The following is a 20327-nucleotide window of genomic DNA, read 5'->3' as shown; positions in this document are numbered from 1 at the left end:
TTAAAGAAACAAGTTATATTTGAAGCATATAAATAAAGTAGTTATATAACAATTACATTTATTTAACTCGAAGTTGAACCTAGGTATAGCTAGGTAAATTTATTTTTAAATCTCTTGCTTTTAAAAATTTTTTAATCCCCATTGTAACCATTGATTAGATGGTTGCGATTAATTGGTATTAACCAATATGGTATAACAACATCATTTTGTGTATTGCAACATTAAAATAAACAAGAATCAAGTATAATACATTTACTTGTTGTTCTTTTACATAAGCCCCTTTTATTTTAAAAATTAACATAATCAAATTATTTTTGTTTTAAAAACAAAATTATCCTTGACAACCTAAGACAATTTGTTTTTAATTTTTGTATAATAAAAATTTTGTATACGTAAGTAAAGTTTTCACTTTTTCTGTAAAAATTAGAATACATTTTGAATTGAATGAAAATGGTTGAACAATCGGAAGAAGAAAAAGTGAATAATTCATCGTCTTATATATCTGGTATGTGGTTTTCAGAATCATGTACTGTACCAAAGGATATTATTGAATTTGAGTGAGTCATTTCGATAAAATTAAAATGTTTTAAATTTTATGTACAAATATTTTCAATTATATATACATAGTTATTCTTTTGGATACAATTGTAAAAAACTATTCAATTTATGTTTAATTACGGATAATGTATTAGTTTTTTCGTCTGGAAATTATATTCATTACTATCACATAGCAACTAAAGAATTGAAATATAGAAGAAGTGCTAGCGGTGGTGGAATTGGTTTCATTTTAGTAAGTTGATAAAGAAAAATTGGAAAAATATTTTATTTTAATTAATAGCCTAAATTTAAAATTTGTAGCTTTAATTTGGCTTCATTAATCCCAATAATTAAAATTTATGAAAGTTGTATATTGTCTGTTGCTTCTATATTATGTCTAAATTTCTATTCAAATATTGTAATTACAGAAAAATCCAAATCCAAAATTAAATTATTTAACAATTTGTGAAAATGGAAACAATCCATTAATAATTATATACAATTATCCGAGTAATGATATTATTGCAACATTAGAAGGCGGAGCAGATAGTTCATATACATGTGCAAAATATAGACCTGATGGTGAATTGCTTGCAACACAATCTGGTGAACCAGATTATATGATTACAATATGGAATTGGAAAGAAAGTAAAATTATTTTAAGATGTCAATCATATCAGAATGATGTTTTAAATGTCTTATTCTCACCATATAATTCAATATTATTAACAACATGCGGATTGGGGCATATAAAATTTTGGAAAATGGCAAAAACTTTTACTGGTCTTAAATTACAAGGTGATCCTGGTAGATTTGGTAAAACTGAAATAACTGATATCTATACAATTTATATGTTACCCGATGAAAAAGTTATATCTAGTTGTGAATGGGGAAATCTCTTATTATGGGATGCTGGTCTCATTAAATTGGAAGTTTGTCGAAAAAATCGAAAACCTTGTCATAATGGACCAATTACATTTTTGAATATGGATAATGGTGAATTAATGACTGCATCATTAGATGGTTACGTTCGTGTTTGGTTTTGGGAAACTGTTGAATTATCAAATCCACCAGATGATGATCGTTTCGTTGAAATCGAACCAATTTATGAATTCAGAATTGGTGATGATAATCGTTTATGTGAAATAAGAGATTTAATTAAAATAAAAATTTATGATCCTCAAGATTGTAGCTATTATGTTCAGGTATGTTATATTTAAGGAATAGAAAACCAAAAACAAAAATTCTTATTTTTTTAATATTCAAAATTTAATTCATTTCTCATACAACGTTTTCTCAACATATCTGGGTAATGTAAAAGCAGTCTTATGAATATCGCTTGTATAATATCTTAAATTCATATTATCGATTTCTTCCTTTGAAAATATCTTTACTGGTTCACATAATTTTTGATCTATATTTAAGCTACCTATAATGAAACCAATTTGCCCACATGGATATGACGGAACAGCAGTAACTGCGTGACCAACATTTGGAAATTGTTTTTTACAATTTTCTATAGTTTCTTTAACATGTTGCAAATCAGTCCAAAATGTACCACCTTGAGAACAAACAATACCACCAGGTCGTAACGCTTTACGCATTAATGAAAAATAATTTTCTTGAAAAAGTGATACAGCAGGTCCAACTGGATCTGAACTATCTGTTATTATAACATCAAATTCATTTATATGATTTTTCATATATTCAAATCCATCACCAATTGTTAATTTTAATTTTGGATTTTTAAATCCAATTGCCATATGAGGTAAATATTTTTTTGATAATTCAACAACGCGTTCATCAATTTCAATTTGATGTATCTCTTCAACTAATGGATGTTTTAAAACTTCTCTTGCAACACCACCATCACCGCCGCCAACTATTAGCACTTTTTTTGGATTTGAATGACAACAAAGTGGTATAAATGATATCATCTCTTGATAAGAAAATTCATCACGTTCTGTACATTGTATAATACCGTCAAGAATTAAACAATTCCCATAATTTGTTCTAAAAAAAATTAAAATATCAATATTCATTTGAAATTAAGAGTAACTTCTAAAAATTGTAAAAATTCTTTTAATTATAAAATATTTGTTTTAATTTTAATAGGCGGCATTCCACGTAAGCGTACTTCATATTAGTAAAATAAATGAATAATAGCAACAAAATTTATTAACAATTCAAATCTACTCACGTTTCAATTATTTTAATATCTTGAAATTTTGATTTTTCTTCGTGTAAAATTTTCTTTACTTTTAATGAAAAACATTGACCAGGCCACAATTCATTTTGTATTTCACTAAACCATCCATTGTGTATAACATCCATGATTTTAGAATAGAAGAGTTACAATGTATTGTTTTTATATTTCTTAGACAATTTTTAATTATTACTATAAAATTTTTATACAACAATTATTTATTAAATTAAATATTTTCCAACGGGAACTCGAAAATAACTAAACAATATACTTTTGCCGTTTCAATGTGAAGCATAGCCATACTATATTGGTATATAATGAAATGTAATAAAATAATAAAACTGATAATTAAATGAGAAACGTTTACACTATTATTATATGTACCTATATTGATATTGATGCATTACATTTAATTGATAATAAACCAAATGTACATATATACAAACATATGTACATATTCGTTTTGAATGAGAATTTTTGTTATCATGAATTTAACAAATAAATTTTCTTTCTATATTTACTAATACTCGTACAATGATTTTGGATTCTCTTCTTAAAATTTGATAATAAAATGAAAGAAGAGATACCAAAAGTTATTTATGGCAATTGTTAAGTGTTGCTGCTTTAAGATTTCTAAAAAATAGAATCAGAAAAATTTTCCATTTTAAGATTAATTATTGCAAATGCCTTCCTGAACAAATATTCTTTTATCAAAAAATTTTCTTAATTTAGTATTTGCTAGCAATATTTTCCTAACTTAATATTTGAATTTATAATATTGCAAATGAAATAAGATTACACTATACTATAGTATTTTTGACAAGTATTAGTTCGTTCATGAAACAAAAACATTCTTAAAACACTTTTGTTATTTTTCGTTCGATATTTGTTCATTTAAGATCTTTCAAATACAATAATAGGTTTGGACAATCAAAATTGTTCTACGGGTCAATCTTGTTTTTACGAGGCCATAAATTAATAAAAACTAAGGAATGCAGAACGTAGTTGGAATTGAGAGTTTTTAACTTCTATTCCTATAACCAAAAATATAAGAACAAACAATCGCCTGTAAAACAAGCACATAGTGATAACTATATGTTATATGGTTCCGAAACTATAAGTATTTATTTATATATAGGAAAAGTCCGGTACCTTTTGTTTTCAACAGGCTGTAGCTCAAAAACTAGCAAATCCGCACCACTACCCCCCTATCAGCATGATTTTTTGCTGGAAATTGTTCAAATGAATCATCCCTGAAATTATTTGCCATGGTATGTAAAACACCCTGATAGTTTAAAATAAATTTGGTCTTGTTTTTTGGTCTGGAAAAAACAATTGCAGCTGTTTATAAGGAAAATTTCAAAATAAATATTTTAGAAAAACTAAAGAAAATACTTGTAATTTCATAGAACTCAAATCAGTTGACTGGCCCCATTTTGAACGTGGATAGTATGCGGCTTTTTAATCTAAGGTTAGATTATCGTTATACCCAAAAATTCTAAAAAAGTATATACATAATATGTATTTATTACATAAAATTGTGTTTATTATATAACATTATAGTACAATTACTCTGAAGAATGTTAAATGGCAGTATATTTACATAATATTCAATTTAATAATTGTTATACACATCCATTTTCATATAATACATATATACGATCAATTTTATTTTTTACCGTTTTTTATATGAATTAAATTTGAGATAATTCATAAATAATATGTATGTGTAGGTAGTAAAAAATATAAAAATTTATTATAGATATACGTTTAAGAACAATTTAATAAAGAAACACCGATTCCCATTGTCAAGTCAATGATCATTGGTTTTAATTACATAGGTACATAAATTGTATGCATTCGAATACTAATGGTACATTTATTTAATGTTCGTGTTAAGGAGCTTTTCCTGTCTGTATATATAACTCATAATAAATACTGTTATATAATTGCAAATTGTATACGCTTTCAATCATACTCAATGGCTTATTAGTTAAAATTTCAATAAAAAATTATTCAATTTTGTAATTTATAGGTACTAAATGCATAATATAGTTTCGTATTTCTGAAGCAATAACGAAATTATTAATTTAAATAAAACAATGTGTGTATGTGCATAATATACAAAATTTCAATGTAATGTAGATTATGCTGTATAACTGTATACTTATATACTTGTGTTTATATACATATTATGTATATATTATTTTCTATTTTGAGGAGCATTTCTAAAAAAAAAGGAAGCTTATTCTTATTGAGTATATACATTATATAATTCATATATATTATTGAGTATAACATTATATAAACTTTAATCATTATATTCTTAATATGCATTACGATTAAATTTTAGTGTTACATAGTGTACAAGCCGTGAATTTTGAATTATGGAAACAATTTGTATACCTATATACGTACGAGTATGTGCACTTACGTACATGTAGTATCAATAACAGTTCTTATACATAATCATGTTTATATTTTAGTTGGCCCTGTTATGAACTTGTGTCTTTAATATTTTCGAGATTTGAGTAAATTTCTTGAGGAGTTATTTAGCACCTATCCTAAACAGGAACCAAATTCTGTCCGAATAGTTGCCCTAACATTTACCAAAGGCATTTTTTCGAGAATGAAACATTGTAGTATGCTTTCTGTGATTTCACCAAACTATTCTTGAAGTTTTGTGGCAGCTATTTTAAAAACTTTTGCGAACAAATTTTTATCACCTATAATACGAAACTTTTTCTTGAATAAAATTTAAGTGCAGTAGATTCTATAGCTTCCAAGATATAACAAATTTATTTTTAGAATTGTATAACAATCGTGATACCTGAAAAAAAATTTTATAGTTAAAAAACTTTCACTTTATACAAGTAATATAGTTCCTACTTGATCATAAATATAAGCGCTTCTTTATTATAAACATAATAGTATTAAATAAAATATGTATTACAATTAATTTTTATGATTAAAAAACATTAAGACTCTAAAATATTATGTGTACGTGGTAAATCTTAAACAAATACTGAGCAAACAAGTGTGTAAATTCTTTAAAGCTTCTTATTTTGAATTTATACAATGAATACCCGTAAGTCGAAACACCGAGTTTTCGTGTTATAGTTAATTTACACAAAAAAGTCTTGGATGTTTCAAAGAAATTTCTCACTAAGTTGTTCTATGAAATGTTCGTTATTTAAAAACTCCGCTTTACATAGCATTACTAAACATATTCAAAATACCCAATGTATTTAAAAATGATATAAGACCCGGAAGAAAATTTATGTATAATAAAATTATATAATTTATGTTTTTAAATAAATTATATAATTTTGTACATCAAAATCAGTATTACAAATTTCTATTACAGCATCCTGTACATATTCTAAATAAATACACGAACATGTTTGTACATATATACATACGTAAATGGATGTATAACACAAATTAAATATATATATGTAGTTAATGTAATAGATAACTCTTTTTTATTGATGAACTTGTCAATAGGTTATCGGAAATAATGGTAGAACGTATGTACATATGTAGGAAAATGTGCTATATAGCCAATATTTACGTACATACAACAAATAAGATTATTTTTAAGACATTTTCTCCTCCAATTTTGTAACAACAATTAATATACTTACATACATAATATTATTATAATAAAAATTGAATATTTCTATTCATGTTTGTTATTGCAATTATTATTATTAATGTTACAAATTGCGCGCTATCATTACGAAAATTTTGTAGAATATTAGAATGAGTATAAACTAGAATTTTAATTCAAAAAACTTAAGTTAAACGTATTAAAAACCTATTCATGTACATACATATGTATATGTATAGTGTTAAAAACATTTTAAGAAATTTAGGACCATTTTAAAAAATGTGTTTTCATTTCCTTCTGTATTTTAAGCACATTTTTATCACCTGTAATTGCAGACACGAACATCACATATAAAATATAAAATTTCAGCTATATACATATGTATGTATGTAGGTATGTATAACAAATTTAAAAAAAAACTGTGTTATAATCGCACACTTGTACTATATGTAATTGGTTGTAACAATCAGAAGAAATAGCACGGTTTTTTTAATTGTGAAAAACGATCAAGAAAAGAACAATTGAAACAGATATCGGATGGAGTGTCAGTTATTCCAAATTTTGTTTTACTGTACATACACACATAATATTTAATGTCTTACTCTGGTAATTACTAATGTTAACAGCCTTAAATAATAATATTTAAAAAGTGATTTTTTTTATACCCTGTAGTACATAAAACACGCTGTAAGTAAATACGAGTACGTACCATAAATATACATAAATTGTATACGTATTATTATGTTATATGCTACCAGAGCTATACATATTATTATGTTATATGCTACTAATGCTAATTTAATTGCTATGTATATTATTTGTATTCTTTCACTATCTTAGAAACAAAATTTTGCTAATTTTTTCATGTTCGATGATAATACTATCATGAAACAAATAAATTTAAATATTACCTACTACATAAAAAATGTAAGCGTGGCCAAAATTTAAACTTTTAATAAGAAAATTTAAAAAATTTATTTCTTTTTAAAGATAAGGAGAAGCTATCATAGGTTATGCTTATAAGCAAAATATGGGCTTATTACATTTTTATAGACAATGTCGAATTATTGTTAATTAAAATTTAATTATTTATTTTTAATTAATTAATTTAGTAGCAGTTAAGTATTTTACGGTCACCATAATAATAATTAATTTTATTAAACCTAATTGGTTAAATTTCAATACATTTTAGTTGAAGTCTCTTTTACTATCCTTTGTTCCATATAACACATTACCTCATCCCAAAATTTTCAATTCTTTTAAACGAAATATTAGTTATCTACAACCATATGCATATATATGCATATAGTCCTTGTATACGCACAAATCTATCGAACGAAATCTTCAATTTTCATAAATAAAAAAAGCCAAAACTAATGTTAATTATTTATTTTTTACAAACCAAATTAAAAAACAAAAAACAGTGTCTTTACAAAAAAAAAACCTACTTAAAATTGAAAATTTATATTAATAAATTGCTAATGGGCATCATCAGTCTTTAAAAACTCAGAATATTTTTGTTCATCCATTAATTTTTTCAATTCATCACGATCTGATAACTTTACTTTAAATAACCATCCTTTATCATAGCAATTCGAATTAATTAATGCAGGCTGATCTTCAACCTCGGAATTTTTTTCTACAACCTCTCCAGAAACTGGTGAATACAATTCACTAGCTGCTTTAACACTCTCTAAAGCTCCACATTCTTCTTTAATAGATAGTTTTTTGCCTACATCAGGTAATTGAGCAAACACAATATCTCCTAAAGCTTCTTGAGCATAATGCGATATACCAACTGTACCTATATCACCTGATACAGATACCCATTCATGTTTATCAGTATATAAACGCTGTTCACTTGATAAATTTACGCTGGATGTTGTAATATACTTTGGCTTGACTAAGTTACTCCGTGACAATGATTTACTAATTAAATACGTTGTTTGAACTATTTTTCTTGTGAAAACCATTTTCTAGTTTAGAATAATTTATATAAATCGATAATACGTACTTAAAGTTTTCTAAAATTTGGAGTTATTTTGTTTTGCGTACTTTCTGATTGAAATCTTTTTCTTGAATGACAATGAAGCAATTGACAATACTGTTTCTGATGCTTAATATTTTTTCCCAACAGTTAACACTCGCGTAAACAGCAATTATGTAGTTTTTCTCATTTATTTTTATTCAATTTGATAAAGTATATTTTGTTTATTATTTAAAAAAAAATCAATTCTTATCACTTGTATTGGAGGTCGTAAAAATCAGAAAAATATTTTCTCAATTTTGTAGGTTATGTTGCTTTTGTTATAAAATTATTGTCAAAACAACTTGCAGAAATATGATTGAGCTGCAAAGCAATTAGTGCTTCCGTTTTACCTATATTTACAGTAAACATATTGCACTTTTATCCTCAAAATATATTATTTAAGACAGATTATCATGCCAGGTTAAGACAGATTATTTCGCTCCTATTCTAATTTTAAAAATTGGAAACATGCTTTTTATCAGCTTGGAGCACTTTGAGGCTTAAGCACTTTGACAAAATTTTTATCTCCTTTTTTTAACAACTTTAATATGTCAAAAACCTTACAAGCACCAGTTTTTTCCCAATATTCTAGTTATTTATAACTTCTGCTTGAATTAACTAATTGGTATTTTGTAACAACTTTTTTTTTTAATCTCAAGATCAGAAAGAACATTTATCAATTATCGATATTTCCACTTATTAAATTTTTGAAGCCAATTTTGTTGGCATTTGAGCTGTAAGTAGTGTATAATTGAAAAGCACGTCTTCCCCGAGCTTCTCATATATCCAAAAGAGCCTTTACAGGAATTTTGGTAAAAAAAAGTAGAAATGTGTTGAATATAAGAATGAGTTGAACAAAATTACGTCCTCAAACATAAATAAAACTTGTAAGTTTTGCCAAATTCTGCAGAAGGAGTTAGAAAAATATTTTCGCATAATAATTCATTTCATACAATATATACATTCATACATTCATACTTACATATATAATGTATTTGAATATTAACTTAATATAATGTACAGCATTTTTATACACACATATGCACGAAGTTTGAAATAAAATGGAGAATCAAATTTGTATAAAGAATAAGTATATATGTACACAAGTACAAATTTCATGTAACCCAGTTAGTCAATTCCTAACCTATATCTTTACTAGGTTGTTAGTATTGGAAGGTACCCGTTATTATTCAAATATTTAAAAAGATTCAAAAATTTTGTTAATTTATGCAAGTAAAACACTGCAAGGAGCATTAAATAAAAAAAATTGAATTCCTAGCCAAAATTGACTGTTAATAGGATTAAAGATTAAAGAAATAACGTAAAATAAAACTAAACCCCAAATTGCTCATTTTTTTATCTAAAATTTTGTGCACTTTTTATACTGATCCCCCACAATCTACATAAATAAATACACCAATTATTTTTATTTTTAAAAATTTTGTTTGATATAAAAAATATGATTTAAATAATATTTTCAATTTATTCATTTTCACAGGATGGTAAGGGTGGTATATGGATTTGTTGGTTAGATAAAAATAATATACCTGAAACACCCCGCCTCATTTATTCATGTCATGGGGGCGAAATTATGTCGGCTGACACAAGTCCTATATCTCCACATATCACTACGATAGGTGCTGAAGGAAGATTGCATTTTTATAACTATGAAAAAAAAGAACTACAATTCACCAAACAATTTACTTATCCTGGAAGTGATTTAGTATGGTTGCCAACAGTGCTGGACTCAAGTGGTTGCGTTATTATTGTCGGTTTCGAAGATGGTATTATTCGAGAATTTGTAATAGAATTTGATTCAAATTTAACAACGGTAAAAAATATTCATTTAATTGATGTTATCAAACCGCATAATAAAGCAATCACTAAAATTACTACAAATTTAAAAAAAGGAATTTTGATATCTGGGGCAAAAGATTATACAATTTTTGTTCATGCAATTATAAAAGATGGAGAAAGTTATGTTAAATTATTACCAATAGGTTTTGTGAAATTAACTTCGGTTCCGACAGCTTTCAATTGGGATGACGTTGATGTGAGTTTTAAAAATAATTGATGACTAGAATTAAATTTATGTAATATTGTATAATTATGGTTCTTTTGGAAATAATTGTTTTGTTTTCTCAACACAATAGAAAAAGTTATTAATTGGGACTAATTCTGGAGAAATTTTTGAAACAGATTTGCCTAATGAACCTGGTGATACGGAAATTACATACGCTTTATTTGATATTCGAATAAAAAAAGCAACATTTAAATCTGTAAAAAGTAAAATTCGGCGGGATATTCGCTTAAGAGAAAAGGAAAAGAAAAAAGCAGCCAAAAGGCAGAAAAAAGTAGATGAGCTGATGAAGTCAAAGGAATTAAGTCCAGGAATGGAAACCGACTTAAATATAATTAGCGGTAGGGGTAATAAATAAAATTATTAACTTAGGCTTATTTAAATGATATTCACACGAACAAAATAATTGAATACATTTTTTTAGAGGATTCTGAGGAGGAAGAAGAAGAACCTCCACTTTATTATCCGCCAAAACCAAATTCTATATTTTGGTTAAAGTACACTCCAACAGAAACGGTATGGATCTCAGTAGCTGGATATGATGCTGGTTATATATATGAAATTGACTTTGACAAAGATGAACCTGAAAAGAGTACAATGGTAGTTGATGGAGATGATACTGAAATTTATTGTTGTGAATTAATGTAAGATTTGTTTTTATTTTTTTACGTAATAATTAGGTAAATTAATAATTAGTAAATCGATAAAATTAATTGCAAAATTGCTTTAATTTCAAGATTTTTACGTTCACTTTTTATGATGAATAGAAATTTTTATTTTTAATTTATAGTGATGAATATTCAGTTTTTGCCACACAGAATGGTTTATTACGTATAAATTCAATTAAACCAAACAATTTTCTTGATTTAACTGACTATTGTTTGCTAGGAGTACATGATAACAAAATCGCACGTGTTTCAAAAATATGTAAAAGTTGGGATGGAAAAAAAATATTTACTTGTGGATATGATGGAAATATATTCTCATTTCAATGGAATGGCTCAGTAATGCATGAATCCCTAACATCAAAAACCGATTATATTCCGCCAAATGTTGTTAAAGATATTGAGGATATTAATTATCCTTCATTAGAAGAGCAAAAAATTAAAGCAGAAGAAGACAAAAAAATGAAAATAAGAAATGATCGTAAAGAAAAAATGTTAGGTGTTGCAGCTATTTATCGATTTCAATTTAAAGATGTTATAAGAAGAAATAAAATGATTGCTCCATCTCAACAGTATAAAGACGAGGAATTAGATTTAGATGAAAGAATAACCAATAATTTAAAATCAACTCTAGAAACTGAATTAAATTTAGTTAGAAGAAAATTAGCTTTTAATGTTGAAAAGGCAATTTTAGGTAAAAAAAAGGTAATGGATTATTTTATAACTCCTTTGGAACATATGCCATTTGAAATTCAAGGAATAGGGTAAGTTTTCTATAGTTATACATATTTTTTAGTACATACAAAAGCAGTTATTATATTTCCTTAATTAAAAATTATACAAAAATATTATATTTAAAAATGAATTGAAATTTTTAAGGAGTGAAACAGTTGTGAAATCATTTCGAATTAAAAAATTGAGTCCCGAAATTGAAGATATTAAGAAAGAGATTGATAAAAGATTATTACTATTAGGAGACAGCACAAGGCAAGTCAAAACATTGCTTTATTGTAATAATTATAAAAGCAAAGATTTTATTTTCGAAATATTATTTTAAGTATTCAAAACAAACCTAGTAACTATTCATAATATTATGTGATTAGAAATTAATTGAATTTTTTTTTGACAAATCTCAATAAGTGTACAAAAAGTGTGCGGATACTATTAAATCTATTTAGATTTCTGTGCCATTAAAATGAGGAATATTATTTTTTTTTTTTGTTATAGAAGCTCAAATTAATTAATAAAATATAAATGAATAGTAAATATTAAAAATACAAAATATAATCGATAATTTTTAAAATGTATTTTTTAATATCTTTAATTTTTAATTTCCTAATAATTTGAAAACAGTGACGAAAATGGAGATGAAATAAGGTACATAATTTTATTTAAAAAGAATACCTAATTGCCTTTTGCGATGATTGAAATATGCACTTAATTTTTAGAAAATCATTTTTATAATTTCAAAATAAGTATACTTTTTCTTTGAGTTCTTAAAATTTCATTTAAATTAATTGAGATCTATACATTAACTAATGCTAGTTTTATCTAAGTATATTCTTTATAACACCTGATACTCACTTGCTTTTAATTAACAAAAATTTATTAATTTGCACTAGAAATGTTTACAAAATATAAATTGATTGAATTATTTTAATTTTATGGGATAGCAACTTTTACACAGTAGTTCTTATTCAAAACTGTTTTGAAAATGTCAAAGGTTTTCACAGTCACTATTCTTATATTTTAAAACACTAAAATTAATTATTTATTAAAATGACACTTACAATTATTTTTCAATTTTAAATTAATAAATTATGCTAATTTTACATAGTGCTATGGATTTATATGAGACAGAAAAAAGTTTTGACATTAGTATGCCAGATCCACCAGAAGAAACATTTTTTTTAGGTTTAAATCCTGATGATATAATACCAAAATTTCCACCAAAAATGTTGCGTTTATTGGAACGTTATAGAGAAAGGAAACAGCATCAAATGTTGCGTTATGTAGATTGGGAGAAAATGAATCATAAAAAACCGAATCCAAATAAAAATCATATTGATGATATTAAATCTATTGCAGAAGCTGAACGTTCAATTGGTGATTACAAATTGAAAACTGATCCGGAATATGAACCTAAATCTTATGATAATGTTCTAAATAAATATAAAGAGTTATTAAGAGCAAGAGAGATGTTATACAAAAATAAAAAAGAATTCAACAAAAAATTATATGAATTGAGAAAACGTAAGAATAAACTTTATAAATTAATTAAAAGTAAGACCGAAGAAATTAAATTAATTCATATGTATATACCGGAGAAAAAGAAAAGAAATCTTCCAAAAATAAATGATATTGATTTTACAAAAGAATATCCAGGAGATAGTTTAATTGAGCATGTGAAACCTGGTACAGGGATTGAAATTTCAGATTTATTTAAAGATGAAAAAATTTCAAGTAGCTTAATTAATACCTCGTCATTAATTGATTTAACTTTATTGAAAGAAACAATGACTGAAGAAGATCAAACGGAAAATTTTCGTCGTATAGTTATTGATATTAGTGAAGTAAAGTCCATATCAAAAATTGATTCAATAATGAACGATTCTCCAACATGTTTGGAGTTTTCAGATATAATAAAATATAGTTCAACAAGTGATACTCCATGGGAGTTAGAGATGAAGTATCAAATGGTAATAAATAAAATAATTGAACAAGATGAAATTATATCGGAAGTCACATATAAAATCAAAGAATTCGATGATAACTTATTAGAATTGGGTGAAAGTAAATTACAAATTGAAGTTGATTCAAAATTTTTAGAGATATACTTAATAACTTTAAACGAAGAACTAGTTATTTTAAAAGATTGTGAAAAACTTGAAAATGAACTATCATCAAAAGCGCTTAAAGCTATGAGCGAAAGGAATACTTTGAAAACTTATATCGATGGATTAGCTAAAAATATTGATAGCATTAAGAAACAATACGACAAGATGAATGACCAGATAAGACAAATTTCTAACAATTTTATGGGACTTATTAAGGGAAATAAATTTTGTGATTTTTTAAGAAGAATATTTAAAAAGAAATGTCGGTCTCGTAAAAAGGCGGTTACTAACAATAGTAAGCTAGTTTCAATATTTATTTTTTAAGTTGTTTCACTTTTTAAGAATGCTTATTGTTTCAAAATTTATTCGAAATTGGGAAACAGTAAATATTTTCCAGTATGCTTTTGCTTGATTTTCATTACAGTAATTTATATGTTCTAAGGACCTGTTCCCACCATAGGACAATGTTAAATGTAATGTTCTAAACTTTCTTTTTTAGATGAATCTCAATCAGATTCTTCTTCAGAATCATCAATAGAGGAACGAAATGATGAAAGTTTATCTTCTTTTGATATAATACCAACACGGCTAGATGAGAATGTTTGTCCACCAGGTTGTGATAGAAAACTTTACGATTTGGCATTTAAATTGCGAAATGAGAGACATGATCTTGAAGAAGCTATACATGTTCAATCGAAATTAAGGGATGAAAAACAAAAGGAATTAAACGATCGAAGAACAGCATTAACAATATCTGAATCAGTTTTCGCAAAAGAAAGAAAAAAATTAACGGATTTTCGAGTAAATTTTATACGTTTAAAAAATATTAAGATATAGTATTGATTAAGTTCAACTTTTAAATTTTATAGCGTCAAAAGCAGGCATTATTAAATAAAATATCAACAGTTGTTATAGTCCAAATGGATCAACTCCAATATTTAAAAGAAAAAGAAAATATTAATAACATACCAAAAACTTTACTATTTAGTTCTGATAATGTTTTTCAATTATATTCAAGAGTTGGCCAATTAGATCTTGAAACCTTAGAAACCAAAAGAATTCATCGTATTAATATTATACACCTAACAAGAATGACTACAGACTGTAAATACATGAATCGCCAAATACATTTACTTCAAGAAAAAATTCAACAGGCCATGTTTCGTAAATTTGGTTGCCAACTAGATGTTAATCAATTAGAAGAAGAAACATTAAGAAGATTTATATTTCAATTACAAACAACATTAGATGAAGAACGAAAAGTTATTATGGGACACGTAGAAGAAAAAAAAGTTAAAAATTTCGTTATGAAAATTTTTTATTGTATCATTTAAATTTATATTTTAATATTTTATAGAAACAATTGATTGAACTGGAAAAAACTTTGAATAGAGAAATTCAATTAGGAGCCGAAAAATATAACATTTTGACTATCTTGCAAGAAGAAAAAAATATTTTAAGAGAGGTTTTAATTTTACAAAATAAAAATTTTGAAAAGCAAACCATAAGAACTTCACCTGATTTTCGGCAAGATTTACAAAAATTGAAAGATGTTGAAAGACATCAAAAAAATAGAATCGAAGTATTTAAATTATGTAGAATTATAAAATTTTTAATATTTAAAATTTTTTTTAGAGTTTAGAAAAGGAAATTAGATCCTTACGATTTAAGACAAGACCTCTTCAAGTTCATCCTAAAGATGGTGAAGAACCTTTACAACCAGATAGTACAGTTGAAATTTTACCACCAGATGATTTATTAAATGATGATGAACGATTGTTCAAAAATATCGAATCTATAATGCCGACAACTCATCTGTATGGACCTGATGTTTTTACTATTGATAAAATTAAACGAATCGTACACACATTTATGATACGAAATTTTAGCAAACAAATTATGCCAGAAGATTCAATGAGAAAATATATTGAAAAAATTTCAAAATTTCTTGGATATGTTGCAAAAAATTTTGAATGTGATGACATGGAAAAGGTTATGGAATGTATTGTTGAACAATTTCAAAATATTGTACCAAAAAAGTATCTTTTACATGTTCAGCCACAGCAAATTAAAGATCTCTTTAATGAAGTTGTTAGCGTGTTTCGCTATGAAAAAATTGAAATTAACGTTGAAGAAGTTATTGTTGGAATTGTAAGTAATTCGATGCAAATTGTTCAGCACAGTAGACCAAAACCATCTAATTTTACCCAAGCATGGCTTGTCGAAATTTTTAAGGAGATGATTGAAGTTCTAACAGTTGGAGATCTTAAAAGATCTCAAACAGTAAATAAATTAAGCGAATTACTTTTAAATTATTCAACATTCATACCAAAATCTATCGATTTGCATAATTTAGTGAACGATGTTTTGGAGTATGCCAGATCCAGTTTATTAGATGAATTCACTCAACATCCTATAAAAGAATTTGCAGAATTATTATATAGGAAATTAAATAATCCAATAAAATCTGAAAAATCGTAGATTATTTATAGTTTTATTAGATATTTTTTATATAAAAATGAACATATTTTTAAATATCTGTCTGAAAAGTAAAAATTAAAATTTATTTTCTTATCTGACAAAATAAAAGTTTTTATGTACCTTAATGCTTTTTATTAAAATTAATTCCAAAGTTCATAAAAAGAGACAACATATAACATTCATTTTCTGTTGATGACTCTATTTATATTTTTATTTTGTATTGCTCCTAGGTGCAGCATATTTTAATCTTAGATTTTCATAAATTCTTCGCTCTTCTGGACTAACTGAAGGTTTAATTAATCTTAATGCATCTAAGAAATGTTGCAATGTTAATTTCAAGTCCTCTGGTTTTATTTGTACAATGTTCATAGAATCTCTTAAGGCTATGAAGGATGCTTGTCTCAAAAGACCCGCTAAATCTGCGCCAGTAAATCCATCTGTCAGATCAGCAATGTTATCAAAATGTACACTTTCATCAAGTAATGGTTTAGAACGATTTTTCGTTAATGCTTCCAAAATTTCTATTCTATCTTTCCGCTCAGGAAAACCAACATACAAAACAGTGTCCAAACGTCCGGGCCTTAAAATAGCTGGGTCAATAATATCTGGGCGATTGGTTGCAGCTAATAAATACACTCCTTTTCGATCTTCTATACCATCCATTTCGGTTAATAATTGGTTCACGATTCTCGTCCCCGAGCCACTTTCATTCCCTTCTGATCTTTTGGGGCATAATGAGTCAAATTCATCGAAAAATATAACACACGGAGCTGAGTTTCTTGCTCTCTGGAAACATGTTCTTACCGCTCTTTCAGACTCACCAACGTACATATTCATTAATTCTGGACCTTTAACTGATATAAAATTAATTCCAGCTTCATTCGCAATAGCTTTTGCTAACAATGTTTTGCCGCAGCCCGGTGGACCAAAAAGTAATACACCAGAAGCAGTAGTCAGCCCTAATGCTTTCAATCTTTCTGGGTATTTTACCGGCGCCAAAACAGCTAATTGCAATTCGCTACGAATGTTTTTTAACGAACCGATATTATCCCACGTAACATCAGGGACAGTTATAAATCCTTCTCTTTTGGCTGACGGTTGCAAAATCTTAACAGCATCTGTAAAATCGGTCATTTTTAAGCATAAATCGCTTAAATCTTTTTCTTTTATGTCACAGAAAGCTCCATGAAGCCAATGTAGTAGTTCCAACAAAGACGGATCCTTCTTTGTATGAGGTATTTCAACGAGCTTTTTATCTGTTTTGAGTGCTTCACTGTCTTTGGAAGCAACCGTTTCCTCTTCTTTCTTTGACAATTCAGTATTTTCACTGATTTTTGTGCCTGTTTCTTTATCTTGAGTTGTTTCTTTATTTTCTTCATTTGCTTTGTCTTCATCTACATCCATAGCATTTGTGTCAAGAGATTCTGTTTGGCTTTTTGGTTCATTTTCATCTGATTTTTTTTCAATACTTTCAGTTTTTTCCTGTTTTTCTGTTTGATTTTCTTCTGCTGATTCAGTTTCCTTGTTCTCTTTCGTATTTATCTGATCATTTTCTCCTGGATTTTCGTCTAATAGATCTACTATTTCAATATTTTTCTCAAGCTCAGCCTGCCTTTTTCTTATTTGTGTGAAATATTTACGTTTAACGGCAATTGAAGCAGCCCGAAATGCTAATGCTTGCAAATCACCGGCAACAAAACCAGGTGTAAGTTCAGCTATTTTATCGTAATCAAAATTTTCTTCCAACACTAATTTCTCACATATAACCCTTAAAATCTCTTCACGTCCCTTTCTATCTGGAATTCCCAAAGCTATTTCATGATCAAATCGACCAACTCTTCTTAACGCAGGATCTAGTGCTTCCGGTCTATTAGTCGCTCCAATAATTAAAACCAAATCACCGTTCTCCATATTTTCAAGTCCATCTAAGCTACTTATTAATTGTGATACAATTCGCCTTTCCATATCTTTCTGTGCATTTATTCGATTTGACGAAATGGCGTCTATCTCATCTATAAATAAAACACATGGGGCAAAGTAGGCGGCCTGTTCAAATACTTCACGTATCCGCTCTTCTGATTCACCAGAAAGTCCAGCGATTAGTTCAGTTGCTGGAACACGTAATAATGGAAGTTCCAAAGTTCCAGCTATAGCTTCTGCAAGCATTGACTTTCCACATCCGGTGGGTCCATGTAATAAAATGCCTCTTGGAGCTGATAAACCAATGTGGTAATAAATTTGAGGATTACGATAATGAAAAAGCAGTTCACATAATTCCTTCAAAATTTTTTCTTGTCCCCCAATTTGCGAAAAAGTGAATTGTGCGGTTTCCGGTATTATTTCTTTTTTGAATCTTCTACCTCGAGTCATGTGGCTAGAATTTAAAAAATTTTTCGGAATATGCCCATTACCTGTAGAATTTGGCCATTCATTTTGCTGTAATAATGTTTCTAACTTGCGCTTCTTACTTGCACTTTTCTCTGTAGTTGCCGTTGGAGGTTGCGATGTAGTTTTCAGATGAAGTAACCCTACACGTGGTAAGTCTGGTGTGACAGTAATCTTTGCAGGATTTTGATTGGAGGTTTTGTTGGACTGTGCTGCATCATTAACTGCTAATTTTGTAACTAGAACTTCTTTAGATAACTTCAGAGCAGAATTATCTGGTGGCTTTCCATTTGTGCCACCATTGTCATCTTCACTATCATCACTGCTTATGTCGATAGCTTTATCAGCATTTGAAGACAGGTTTGGTACATTTCCTGTTGTATTTCTATTAATATTACCCTTATTATACAAGTTAGTAAGCATGTTATTCATTTGATTTGAGTTTGTTGAATTATCGTCCATCATTTCAACTTCAGAATTGTTATCATCACTTGAAGGATTGCTATCCAAGCCATAACTATGCAATACTGTTTTATAAGCTTGTTCAACTAAAAGACGAAACGGTCCCGATTTTCTTCTATTGTATTCTCGGTATCTATCCTGCAGTTGTTTCGCCATTACCGAAACATCAACGTATGTTTGGTGGACATTTTCTTCTAAATATTGTTTGACCCTTTGAATAATAAGCGGATCATACAAAATTGGCTTGTTTTTTCGCAACATTCTGGCTATGCTTTCAAAAAAAGTTCGGAATAATAATTTGCCAATATAGGTTCAAATTTTAAATTTTATACAATTTAATTATAGTTTTAATATTTTAACTTTTTTGCAATATGAAATGAAGAACATGTTCGAACTAAAATCTAATTCTTGCCGCCATGACCAGAATGTTGTTGAATGAGCAAAAGTGTTACCAATACAAAAATATTTTAAAGAGGCCAAAATTAAACAAATTCCTTATGAAAGTATTTTCATAATTCGTTTTACCAGAAAGAATTTTTTTAAGAAACATATTAAATACATAATCTAATCAACTAACAAAAATTATGTTTTGGCAAATATTTTGAGCCTATTTTATAACTCTTATGTGAGTGTTTAAAATAAACAATATTAACACGAAAATTAACACTAAATAACAACAGAATTACATTTTTGGTCAAATTTCGAGATTTTGAGTAAACTGGTAATGCTGTAAAACTAATTTTTAATTTTTCAATTGACATATCGCTTTTCATATTCAGTAAGAATGCTTTGTTGCTCAACGCTCACATTAAATTAAATATGTATGTATCACATCCAATTTGCTCAATTATTTCAAGCCAGCGATTACACATCAAGCAAAGTCTGACGCTTTTGAAAGATTGTTCGGAACTCTGATGAAAATTTGATGGGTAAACATTCAATCAAATCAAACAAAATTGTTCCAGAAAAATAAAGTCTTGTCTAAATCTTATCAAATTTTTGACAGAAATAAAATCTTTAAATAAAAAAGAT

At 27.2% G+C, this 20327-nt stretch overlaps 4 protein-coding genes across 4 annotated transcripts; 1 reads left to right on the top strand and 3 right to left on the bottom strand.

Moving 5' to 3' along the window:
* The first annotated feature begins 450 nt into the window (after positions 1-450).
* LOC129615173 (cilia- and flagella-associated protein 44) lies at positions 451-16504 on the top strand. Its single transcript, XM_055530271.1, has 14 exons — positions 451-557; positions 628-790; positions 966-1742; positions 9884-10438; positions 10539-10812; positions 10890-11109; positions 11256-11761; positions 11825-11894; positions 11989-12117; positions 12968-14262; positions 14467-14768; positions 14837-15259; positions 15325-15549; positions 15603-16504. Exons 1-14 carry the CDS (start codon positions 451-453, stop codon positions 16446-16448), a joined length of 5892 nt encoding a protein of 1963 aa, XP_055386246.1. The 3' UTR covers positions 16449-16504.
* Positions 1695-3013, bottom strand: LOC129615504 (spermidine synthase). Its single transcript, XM_055530764.1, has 2 exons — positions 2738-3013; positions 1695-2550 (listed from the first exon to the last, which is right to left on the bottom strand). The coding sequence occupies exons 1-2, from the start codon at positions 2869-2871 to the stop codon at positions 1812-1814; spliced, it is 873 nt and encodes a 290-aa protein (XP_055386739.1). The 5' UTR covers positions 2872-3013; the 3' UTR covers positions 1695-1811.
* LOC129615505 (glycine cleavage system H protein) lies at positions 7731-8638 on the bottom strand. The gene has a single exon (XM_055530765.1). The coding sequence runs from the start codon at positions 8327-8329 to the stop codon at positions 7835-7837; it is 495 nt and encodes a 164-aa protein (XP_055386740.1). The 5' UTR covers positions 8330-8638; the 3' UTR covers positions 7731-7834.
* LOC129615503 (nuclear valosin-containing protein-like) lies at positions 16467-19715 on the bottom strand. Its single transcript, XM_055530763.1, has 2 exons — positions 16569-19715; positions 16467-16509 (listed from the first exon to the last, which is right to left on the bottom strand). Exon 1 carries the CDS (start codon positions 19554-19556, stop codon positions 16659-16661), a length of 2898 nt encoding a protein of 965 aa, XP_055386738.1. The 5' UTR covers positions 19557-19715; the 3' UTR covers positions 16467-16509; positions 16569-16658.
* Between the last annotated feature and the right edge of the window lie 612 nt (positions 19716-20327).

The sequence above is a fragment of the Condylostylus longicornis genome, unplaced genomic scaffold (assembly GCF_029603195.1).
Source record: "Condylostylus longicornis isolate FDR11 unplaced genomic scaffold, ASM2960319v2 ptg000135l, whole genome shotgun sequence".
Taxonomy (NCBI): Eukaryota; Metazoa; Arthropoda; class Insecta; order Diptera; family Dolichopodidae; genus Condylostylus; species Condylostylus longicornis.
This window is presented reverse-complemented; position numbering and strand designations above follow the sequence as displayed.